The 11,816-nt window shown below is 40.6% G+C and overlaps 2 protein-coding genes across 3 annotated transcripts; one reads left to right on the top strand and one right to left on the bottom strand.

Moving 5' to 3' along the window:
- On the bottom strand, window positions 3,379-5,787 carry LOC107634944 (54S ribosomal protein L24, mitochondrial-like). Of its 2 annotated transcripts, none has more exons than XM_016338271.2 (3): window positions 5,607-5,787; window positions 4,597-4,836; window positions 3,379-4,031 (listed from the first exon to the last, which is right to left on the bottom strand). In XM_016338271.2, exons 2-3 carry the CDS (start codon window positions 4,791-4,793, stop codon window positions 3,536-3,538), a joined length of 693 nt encoding a protein of 230 aa, XP_016193757.1. In that variant the 5' UTR covers window positions 4,794-4,836; window positions 5,607-5,787; the 3' UTR covers window positions 3,379-3,535. The 2 variants fall into 2 exon arrangements, with proteins under 2 accessions (XP_016193757.1, XP_016193756.1); XM_016338270.2 differs by lacking the exon at window positions 5,607-5,787 and adding an exon at window positions 4,949-5,096.
- On the top strand, window positions 6,234-9,362 carry LOC107637061. The gene has a single exon (XM_016340512.1). It carries the CDS (start codon window positions 6,234-6,236, stop codon window positions 9,360-9,362), a length of 3,129 nt encoding a protein of 1,042 aa, XP_016195998.1.

Genomic DNA, 11,816 nt, shown 5'->3' with positions numbered 1-11,816 from the left:
GGTGAAATAAGGGTTAAAATGATGGATTATGAATAGGAAGGGTTAAAATGATGGATTATGAATAAGAAGGGTGAAAATGTTATGAAAATGATGAACATTTGTGATAGTGATACGTTGATGGATGATTGAACTCATCTGAAATAAACGAATGTATGCTTGAGATGCCTGGGCAATAGCAAGAATGGTAGTTCGTCCCACTTGCTCCAGGTCAATGTTTGAGAATTGATAATGATTATGCTTGACTTGGATTGAATAACTGTATGTTGTGATGCCTGGGCAGTAGCAGCAGTAGTGGGTCTCCCACTTGCTCCAAGTTGAGCTTTTAAACACTCGCCTGGGTAGTAGCCGCAGTAGTGGTTATTCCACTGGCTCTGGGTTAAGCGGGTAGTAGCAAGGGGGTTGTAACTCAAACCCACTTGCTCTGCATGGGTGTTTCAGTCCATGGTTAGCTACCAGGACATGTCGGGTTGGCTATATAACCAACAGATGATATCATCAGCTATAGGACAGGCATGCATCATGTGCATTTGTTTGCTTTGACTGCTATGCATTATTTGAGATTGCCTAAGTGAATATTTATCCTGCTACCTGCTATTTTTGCTATTTGCACTATCTGTTTCTTACTTGTAAATGAACTTGTTTGTTTGCTTGTCTTTGTTGATTTATGGATGACGGAGGAACGGAGGAAGGGTGAAATGGTTTGATGTTAGGTTAGGTTTAAGATTGAGTGAGTTTAGGCAGGTTTAGTATACCTACCCCTATTTATGGCTTCCGTTTAGAAATTAAGTTTTACAATTGTATGACGGATATCTAGGATTGCCTTTGGCATTTCCAGGACCTTATTTATTATACGCGTGGCACCTTTACCATGCTAAGAACCTCCGGTTCTCATTCCATACTGTGTTGCTGTTTTCAGATGCAGGTCGAGAGGCTCCTCGCTAGGCATCTGGATTCCTGAAACGGAGTTGTCCCTGGGATGTTTTGGTTTATCAGTTTATGTATATATGTACTTAGTTACTTAGCTTGCTCTCCAAGAAACTTGTTATTTTGTTCCTCATAGACGGAAGACTATTATGTCTAACAAAGAGAAACGTTGGGGATTGATTTGTACATTAATTTTTCTTGGGGACTAAAATGTCTATTTTTAAAATCTTTGGAGACTAATCTGGATAATTACTTTTGCCGAAAAATAAACTGGGGACTGATTTGTCTGCCAGAGTAAAACCTTGGGGATTGATCTGCGTATTAATTTTTCTTAAGGACTAAAATGTCCGATTTTAAAATCCTTGGGGACTGATTTGGGTAATTATTCGAATAAAAATAAAAATTTCATCTATAAGTCATAAGAGAAAATAATCTGATGGATATTCTAACCACAAAAATGTTCTTATGCTTATTATTTATTTTTTTTCATGATCTTTGACTATTTGTCTTTAAAGAGGTGCCCCATGGATAACTGTGCCCTACACTACACACACTACAAAGAATAATTCAATGGATTGATGGAAATATTTGAACTTTGAATTAAAAAAATAAAAGATTTAAGAAAATTAAAATTCTTTTTCTAAAAGCAGAAAAATAAAATAAGATCCAAAATATCCAATAATAAAAAAAAGAGGTAAATATTAAATTGGCACTCGAAAGATTTTGGCGTTGACATAGTACCTGATTTTTGTTATTGACAAAATAATCCTTAAATGATTTTAAAATTTGACAAACGTGTCTCTAAACTCGCCGGAACACATTTCTAATGAGAAGGATGATGAGGTGGCCACCGAAAAATCGAAAGTAAAATTTTTAATTATTTAATTATCCAGAATCTAATCTCCCCAATCCCGCCCCCCTAATCCCCCTTTTGAACCCTAATTCCCCTTTCCTTCCTCCTTCAAATCCTAATCCCCTCCCAACGCATTCTCTCACACTCTCAACGCACTCAACCCACCACCAACTCTTTTCACTCATGATTTACAATATAGGATAACCATAAACACTATCAATACAGACACAACTAACACCAACAACTGGTTAACCAATTTTTTTTATTTCGGACACCTTCCTCCAATCTCCCAAACCTCCAATCAAAGTTCATCTTCACTTCATGATTGTCTCCATAAGATTTTGGTTTCTCAAGCAGTTTATCCTGCCCAGTATCTACCCACACAAAAGTTCACACCATCTCTTTCTATTTGTCTATAATCAAGCAAAGATATAACATGCTCAAACTTCTATGATATAACATGTTCAAACTTCAGAGAAGAACAACAAGAGAAGAACAGTGAGGTAAGAACAATCATAATAACACAAGTAATACTGATAACTCACATTCTAATTGGGATAACAAAAAAATGGTTTGTTTGGGTTTGAATCTGTCCCAAACCACCTGAGAACCGACCGGCAGTCACAACCGCACCATTCCAACACCCCCAAACTTCTACTCCTACTTTGCATTCTTGTTCGATGGCCACTAGACGCTGGACAAATAGAGCTTCCAGCTCCAGTGTTTCCACCACCCATCATGGATATTAACTTCCAGCTCCGGGAACAACAAGAAGAAGAATTAAAAGAGAACGATGAAGAAAAAGAAGAAATTAACTTAACGAACATTTGAGAATTTAGGGTTAAATATAGATAGAGGGGCCAAATTGAGTATAAATTGAAATTGTGACAGTGAAACTAACAGTTGGCACCATCCAGCGTGGCAAATTCATGACACACCAGCGCTTCAGTAATGACTCATCACCGGAAAAATGATCAGGGACTACTATAATATTCGGAGTCGTATCTAAGAGGATTACAATAGTACAATTAGTATTTCAAGGACCACACTAGATAACGACCTGAATCTCAGAACCATTATAAAAATTTACTCTTCTAGTTTGTGATGAACTGATAGCTTAAGTTTGCGATCGTCTATTCGTCTTAGTGTGCTAGTCTGGCAGTAGTTTATGTGTAAATATATGTACTGATTATGCTTGCATAGTATATTGGTAAATATTCTCTTCTTAGAACCTTTTATTATGGATGCTATCTCCCGTTTGTGGCTTAACCACATTATGCTTGCAATAGATATTTTGTTAAAACTCACTATTTCTATGTGTCTTCAGTAGACATCGATGATTGATACTCAATTTTATAATGTTCAATATAGGATCTCAGTAATAGGTTAATAGTTGTTACTTCTGTTAACAATGACCATATTGTTGTTTCACGATGCACACTTCTAAGATCTAATTTTATGTCCATAAAATTGACGATTATTTTATGCGTCATTTTAGCTAGTATGGCCAGATAGCTCAAAAGCATTCTCCCGCTTAAGGAAAACAGTAAAAAAATTTAGGCAATACACAACCCAAATGAGCAACATTGAACAGCAGAGAAACAACATGAAGACAATACCCTTCTTTGTTCATTATTTAGAGTGCCGTTTGACTGTAAAAACTACACTGAAAATGCAATGTCAGTGAAAAGCTTTAGTACTGAGTGAAACAGCCATGAGCTGATACAGATTACACCACTATTATCAGGTAACACATCGTCAATTAGAAACATAACTCCCAACCTTGAGCTTGTCAGCAGCCAACACATATGAAACTGGGACCAACTGTTTCCGAGCACCATGCGAGATTTCTTCACTGTCCTCGATAGATTGACCATCTTTACTTTCTACCCCAATCAGCTTGTGCTTGCTTATCCCGGCAAACATTTTTCTTCTGGTTTCCTTGCGCGCTTCCTTTTCAGATAGCTTCAAATCTCTAAAGCCTTGTTCAAACTTGGCTTCATCCTTTGGTGCAAAGAACACAACCTCCTTCTCGCCAAGCTCTTCATAGAGCTTCTCCATCTTTGCCTTCCAGAAGACACCAATCTCAGTGTCCATCTTTTGGTAAGGAGTTTTCAGCAAGTATTCATCAATCCCACCAGCCTTGTCTATGCAACGAAGGGCATGCATTGTCACTTTGACCCGAATGTGACGATCCAGGATGTAACTGAAGAGCCGCTTTTCTTGGACATTAGGTTTCCACGTTCTCCTTGTCCTATCAAATCATTTAACAAACAAGTTCTCATCAATATTGATGTCTTTTTGGTTCTTTCTTTCTTCTTTTACATATTTAAAAGGTGAAGAAACTGCCCCAACACAATTGAGGAAACAAACTGAGTTGGGATCATTAAACAAACATAACGATAAAAATTTGTAATTATCATCAATTACTGTGATAAACAAGATGTTGCAAGGCGTAGTGTAATGCTGCAAGCACAACTATTGGGATCTATATCCTGCCTAACAAATGTACTCAACTGTTAAAGTACTGGTACTATTAAACATCCAAGGCCAAGACTAATAATTTACTGGCTCCAATTAGAATCCATCAAAACTTAAGTTTTAAGAATCATCCAATGAATTGAGAAGACTAATTCATCAACAACAGTTAAACAGAGGCACATAAAACAGTAACTCTAACCTATAGCATTTAAACAACTCAGAATCTGCAAAAATATGTATCTACAACTACAAGCTAAAGCACAAAACTTTCCAACGCCATTTAAAGAAGAAGCTTCAAATAAGAAAAGTAAAACAAAAAAAAGCATCAAGCTAATAACTTGTTACCGCCATCTTCACTAACACTGTTGCCAAACTGAATGTGTCTACCGGCAAATAGACCGCGTTTGGCACGACCCATTACAACCTTGCTTCGAGGTATACATTTCTCCAGCGATTGCTTCACTCTCGGGTTCAAATTGTTCTCTCCAACTCTCTTCAACACTATCTTCATCATCTCTTTGCCTCTGAACGCCATTTCTTCTTTTATCTGACTCCAATTCTCACTAAAAGCTCCGGTTCTGCACATAATTATAAGATGTCAATTCAGTGAACAATTATGAAGCACAACAAATTGCATAAAAAATGTGAAGCAGGGACATCAAAGTAGACAAAAACGAAATAGCAACAGACTCCCAGAGCGAATCGTGCTACTTGTTGAAGGATGATGGAGGAAAAGTGGAAAACACTAGCAATTTGTAGAACTCGTTTCCCATAATTTAGGAATTAGGGTTTAACAATACTTTTGGGGTTTTTCTTATTATGATTGGAAGCAAGGTTGCGAAAACCGAATCGGTTATTGAACCGGTTAAGTGACTGATTCAATAGTTCAATAATTTAACTGGATCAAATCGATTTAATTAAATATATAATAAAATTATTAAAAGATAACTCCCTATACGTGAATTTCTGCAAGTCAATAAGTCACTAATCCAAAACATGCATCCAACCTAAGAATCAAAAGCATAATTCAACGAAATCATATGAAACCATATAGTAAATCCCAACGCAGAATAGTGGTAATGTTTCTATTTTGAATCAATAATAGCAAAACAACCATTCACCAAAACAAGTACAATAGATTGGATTTAAATATCCATCTCAGCAGAATTAATAAATTAAACAATTAAATTTATAACTCAATCTAAGCAGACTTAATTCAATATCAACGGACTGAATTCAAATAAAAATTCAAAAAATTAATGTCTCAAAATTCAGCAGAATCAACAATAATAAATTTCAAATTTCAAAGGGATAGAGTCAGAGAGAGTTAGAGATTGAGACTTGAGACCTGAGAGGGTTGAAAAGAAGCAACGACAGCGAGATGCGGTGTGGAGAAGAGAAGCAGAAACGACGCCGGCGAGGAGGGGAGAAGCAGAAACGACGAGGAGGGGAGCAGTAACGACCCACGGCGAGGAGCAGAGAAGCGGCGACGACCCACGGCGAGCAGCGAAGCGGTGGAGAGAGCTCGGTGTAAGTGCAGTTAGAGAAATATGGAAGCTGACTCAGCATCCAAAACAGAAAGGCAGTTAGAGATTAGAAGTGTGTAGAAACTTGTTGTTAGTAACTAACTCTCCACCTCATCAAGCTGTGTATAAGTACTCTATAACGTAAAAGAATCTATGTGTAATTTTACAATGTGAAAAGATTTCAGATCTAACAATTCCTCATTCCCTTTCTTCTTCTACTCGCCTTTCTCTCTCCGTTTCTTCAACAGTTTCTGATACCTTACATGGTATCAGAGCTGGCCTGTATGATCCATGGAACCTGAATCTAATCCTATCAAAAGCCATGAAAGTACCACTTCAAGAACTCCAACGAATTTCTTCAACCAAAATACGTTCGCTACGTTCTCGTCAATCAAGCTTAACGAGCATAATTTCAAAGCCTGAGGAAGCAGGCCCTAGCATGCATCAAAATGAACAAGTTACAAAATCACTTGGATCCACAAAAAATTTCGTCAAAGCTCAACTCAGAAACTGGATCTGCATCAGAGACTCCGTCATACACTGATTGGGAAGCACAGGATCAATGCCTAGTGGCTTGGCTCATGTCATCTATGGAAGCAACCTTCGTCAATCGTGTGGTTGAATTTGAATTTGCTTACCAAATCTGGAATGCACTTGAAGATTATTTTGCTGCGCGTGTGAAGTCAAGGATCAAGCAGTTGAAGGCACAGCTGAAGACGCTCAAGAAGCACAGCTCCTCAGTCTCAGAATACATGGCAAAAATTAATCAGGTTGCTGATTCTCTCAACGCGCTTGGAGCACCACTTTCCACAGAGGACTACATTGAGGCAGTGCTTGGAGGACTAGGTGAAGAGTACAGTACCTTCATCACAGTAACTAATGGAAGAATAGATCAGTTGTCCGAAAGCGAATTCGAATCTCAGCTACAAACACAGGAAGAATTGCTTGAAAGATTTAGGAAAGTAGATCTTGGATATGTTCAAGCAAATCTAACGCAAAAAGGTGATGCACCTAACAACAACTCCTACACCTTCAACAATAATTCCAACAATTTCAGAGGTGACTTTAGAGGTGGACGTACCAGAGGGTTCAGAGGCGGAGGCGGCAGATCCTCGTGGTGGCAAGGTAATCGGCCTCAGTGCCAAGTGTGTGGGAAGATAGGACACATTGCGTTGAAATGTTACCATCGCTTTGACCAGAGCTATACTAATCCACAACTCCAACCTCTCAATGCTGCGCCTCCTCCTTCCATGGCATTCCACAACGGCAAACAAGTGCAACATCACACGCCACAATCCAGCCCTCAACAGCCTGCTGCTCCAAGTCCTCAGGCCTACATTGCCTTGCCCTCTGCAGTGCCTGATGCCGGCTGGTATCCGGACTCTGGAGCGTCACACCATATTACCTTTGACCAGAGTAACCTCAACACAGGATCAGAATATGATGGATCACAACAGGTATATGGTGGTAATGGCCAAGGTATGAAAATTACACATGTTGGAAATTCTATATTGCATGCATCTTTATCAAATAGACCATTTAGAATGCAAAACCTGCTCCATGTTCCCAACATTTCAAAAAATTTAATAAGTGTAGCCAAGTTTGCCCTGGATAATTATGTTTTCTTTGAGTTTTGGCCTTATCTATGCAATGTGAAATGTCAGATAACCAGACAGGTTCTACTACAAGGACTCCTTAAGGATGGCCTCTACAAATTTGAAGGAATTTCAGTCAACACAAGTTCTAATACTCCACACACCACCTCACTGCCTCTTCATACACCTATCAGTGCAAACACCTTGACTCAAACACCTCCCTCAACCATAAAACCCAATAAAACAAATACACATACCTGTGTAGCCTCAGAATCTGCACCCTATGCCACTGCTGCTCTTGTTCCTACTGCTGTCCGTATGGCTCCTGTTTCTGCAGCAACCACATATGGGAATATCAGTGAATGTCACACCTCTATAGGAAATGTATATGCAAACATTACATGTAAAAATAGTACCCAAACTATGCAGTTATGGCATCGAAAGCTTGGTCACCCCGGTGACAAAATAGTTAGTCTTGTCATGAAAGAATGTAATATCCCTCATGAATCAATAAATAAAGAAAATTCTATTCCTACTTTGTGTCAATCATGCTGCATCAGTAAACTGCATCAGTTACCTCACCCTGAGTCCCTCACATCCTACAAACCTCTAGAACTCGTGTTCTCAGATATTTGGGGTCCAGCCCCTGTTTACAGCAGACTAGGCCACAGATACTACATCTGCTTTATTGATGCGAGCACTAGGTATACCTGCACCTATTTGTTGGAATCAAAGGGTCAAGCCTTTGACGCATTTGTGAAGTTTAAAGCACTCATTGAAAACAAAACAGGCTTAAAGATTAAATCCATCCAAACAGATAATGCAAAGGAATATGTCTCAAATGCATTCACAGCCTACCTTGCCTCTAATGAAATCCATCACAGACTAACATGTCCCTACTCCTATCAACAAAACGGGACCATTGAAAGAAAACATTGCCACATTACTGAAACTGTCCTTACACTACTAGCTCAGGCTTCCTTACCCTTATCTTTTTGGGGAGATGCTACCCTCTCTGCCACTTACCTCATCAACCGACTACCCAGCCCAACTCTCTCCTGCAGGTCCCCATTGGAACTTCTCACTGGCCGGAAACCTGACTACTTATTCCTTAAGCCGTTTGGCTGTACATGCTACCCCCTCCTCAAACACTACAACCCCCACAAGTTTGACTTCAAATCTCATCAATGTATCTTCATTGGGTACTCAGACAACCAGAAAGGGTATCGATGCCTGTCCCCACTAGGAAAGGAGTTTGTTTCTAGAGATGTTGTCTTCAATGAATCCGAATTCCCATTCCCCCATCTATTCCCTATCTCAACTAACCCTCCTCCAGTGTCACAAACTCTAATCAACCTAGGTCCCCTCCTATTCTCTCTTCCTACTCTGTCTCACCAGCCTCTAGCACCCTCCTCTCAGCCACAGCAGCCCCTCCCTCAACCCCTATCTCAACCCTCTAATGCCTCTCCCCTCCCAACCCCCAGTCCAATGCATTCATCATATAGAATTTCCAATAGTGTTAATTGTATACCTGTGTCCCAACCTTCTGCATCTGTTTGTTTTCCTGATTCTTCTAATGTTGTGGTTGATGTTTCGTCTGATCCTAATGCCCCTGCAAGTGCTGTTTTGGAGAATTTGCAGGTGCCGCAACTGCCGCTTGTGGGAGTCCCTCCATCGAATGCTCACCCAATGCAAACTCAGAGCAAATCGGGGATCTTCAAGCCACGCTCGTTCGCTACTGTGGTTCGTGAGGGCTCTGCACGGCGCGACTCTGCTTCCGAGACGCCGGCGGTGGTTCCTGCCTCAGACCCAGTCGGCGGCGGTGGCGCTTTTAGTCTTCAGGCCCTCATGGCGGTGCCAGCTGCAGGTGCTGCCAAGTCCGCCCGAGCCCTAGCTTCTGCGGCAGCCTCTGACCTTGTGTCTCGCATCCCTAATTCTGTGGGTGAGGCGTTGTGTAGTCCCCACTGGCGTGAGGCAATGTAGGAGGAATTTGGGGCCCTCATCCGCAACAAGACATGGCGTCTCACTCCTAGGCCCACACACTCAGCCCCAGTCATCGGCTGCAAGTGGGTATTTTGTATTAAGACGCACCCTGACGGTATGGTGCAAAAGTATAAGGCAAGACTCGTTGCCAAAGGGTTCCATCAGAAAGAGGGTATCAACTTTGATCATGTCTTCAGTCCCGTGGCTAAACCAACCACCATTAGAGTAGTGTTGAGTATTGCACTTGCCAGAGGCTGGAAAGTTCGCCAGTATGACTTCAACAATGCTTTTCTTAACGGTGATTTAGAGGAAGAAGTTTTTATGTCTCAGCCTGAAGGCTTTATTTCATCTGCGTACCCTCACCATGTCTGTCACCTCCAACGCTCCCTTTATGGTCTCAAGCAGGCTCCAAGAGCCTGGTTCACAAAACTTAAACATACTCTTCACTCATTTGGCTTTCAGAACACCAGATCCGATACTACTCTCTTTACCAAGCTCACTGCCACCTCGGCTACTTTCATCCTCGTGTATGTTGATGACATCCTAATCACTGGCTCCTTGGACTCTGAAATTCAGAACCTGGTCAAGCAATTACACTCTACATTCTCTCTCAAAGACCTTGGTGAGATGAGCTATTTTTTGGGCATTGAAGTGGTGAGACACCATGATGCTGAAATTCACCTTTCCCAAACCAAATATGTCACAGACCTTCTCCAAAAGGCTGGAATGCCCAATGCAAAACCGATGCCTACTCCCATGACCTCTGGTTTAAAACTCTCAGCCCATGGAGGGGAACTCTTCTCTAAGTCGGCCCTGTATCGGTCTCTTGTTGGAGGGCTCCAATATGCTACAATCACACGTCCTGAGATCTCCTACGCCGTCAACAAGGTCTTTCAGTTCATGCATTGTCCTCTTGAAACCCATTGGAAGGCCGTAAAGCAGATTTTACGCTATCTTGCTGGGACAGTCCACCATGGTCTTCGCTTTCAGAAATCCGAAGATTGTAGGCTCTATGGTTTTTGTGACTCGGACTGGGGAAGTGATGTGGATGACAGAAAATCAACCAGTGGATTTTGTGTGTATCTAGGACCAAATCTTGTCTCTTGGTCCAGCCGAAAGCAACCTGTAGTTTCCAAGAGTTCAACGGAAGCAGAGTACCGAAGTCTTGCTGCAGGGCTCACAGAAATCATATGGATCCAAAATCTCCTTGCTGAAATGCATGTTGTATGCACAGCCACACCAAGTCTGTACTGTGATAGCTAAAGTGCAGTCCTACTAGCTGCCAACCCTGTGTTGCACAACAAGAGCAAACACTTTGAGTTGAACCTCCATTTTGTTCGAGACTATGTCACCCAAAAGAAGATCACCATCCAGCATATCCCAGCTCAGGACCAGATTGCTGACACACTGACCAAACCCCTCTCAGCACCACAGTTTGTGCAGCTCAGAACCAAACTCCGAGTGACTGTAAGAAACCAAGATAGCAAACCCATGAAGTAGCAGGGTTGATGTAAGTGCAGTTAGAGAAATATGGAAGTTGACTCAGCATCCAAAACAGAAAGGCAGTTAGAGATTAGAAGTGTGTAGAAACTTGTTGTTAGTAACTAACTCTCCAGCTCATCAAGCTGTGTATAAGTACTCTGTAACGTAAAAGAATCTATGTGTAATTTTACAATGTGAAAAGATTTTAGATCTAACAATTCCTCATTCCCTTTCTTCTTCTACTCGCCTCTCTCTCTCCGTTTCTTCAACAGTTTCTGATACCTTACACTCGGAGAGAGAGGGCGACAGAGAGAGAAGGGAGAGAAGGGTTCGGCAATGGTGGGTGGTGGCTGTTCTTCGAAGAGAAGAGAGGACTATGGGTGGTGGGTGGTGGCTGTCGAGGAGAAGAGAGGATTAGGGTTTTTGGCCGCCGGGTGAGAGAGATAGAGAGAGAAAGGGGGTGGGGTGGGTTGGGAGGGTGTTCTGCAGTTATGCTGTTTTTTTTTTTCTTAAAAAACGGCATCGTTTTAAACTTTGGAAGAGTAGAGCGAACTTTTAAAAACCGGTCCGATTCATCGGTTAACCATCTATTTGACCGGTTTTTCATAACCTTGGTTTTTACCTAACACACGTCTTAATCATAATTAAAAACATTATATGTATACAGATGTAGATGTAGATATTCTGATGATAATATACTATAAACGAGGTTGTCAAACTCGCGAGTCTAAGTAAATTTGTGAAATTGATCTAGATTTGACTCACGAATTAATTCATAGATTCGTATAAATTTACCTATTATAAAATTTTTATATACATCATACATAATGTATATTTACTCAATTCTAATTAACCTTTCAAAATTAATAATATCAATCTTAAAGCACATAATAAATTAAAATAGTAGCATACATTATAACAAATACTTTAAAATACACATTCAAATTCTTTATAATTATTTTTATACAAATA

The sequence above is a fragment of the Arachis ipaensis genome, chromosome B04 (assembly GCF_000816755.2).
Source record: "Arachis ipaensis cultivar K30076 chromosome B04, Araip1.1, whole genome shotgun sequence".
In the NCBI taxonomy this organism is placed as follows: Eukaryota; Viridiplantae; Streptophyta; class Magnoliopsida; order Fabales; family Fabaceae; genus Arachis; species Arachis ipaensis.
This window is presented reverse-complemented; position numbering and strand designations above follow the sequence as displayed.

Coding starts and splice junctions, on each gene's coding strand:
- LOC107637061 (XM_016340512.1), top strand. CDS start 6,234: ATGAACAAGTTACAAAATCACTTGGATCCACAAAAAATTTCGTCAAAG.
- LOC107634944 (XM_016338271.2), bottom strand. CDS start 4,793: ATGGCGTTCAGAGGCAAAGAGATGATGAAGATAGTGTTGAAGAGAGTT. Junction 4,032..4,596: donor AGTGAAGATGGCGGTAACAA/GTTATTAGCTTG, acceptor ATGATTTGATAG/GACAAGGAGAACGTGGAAAC.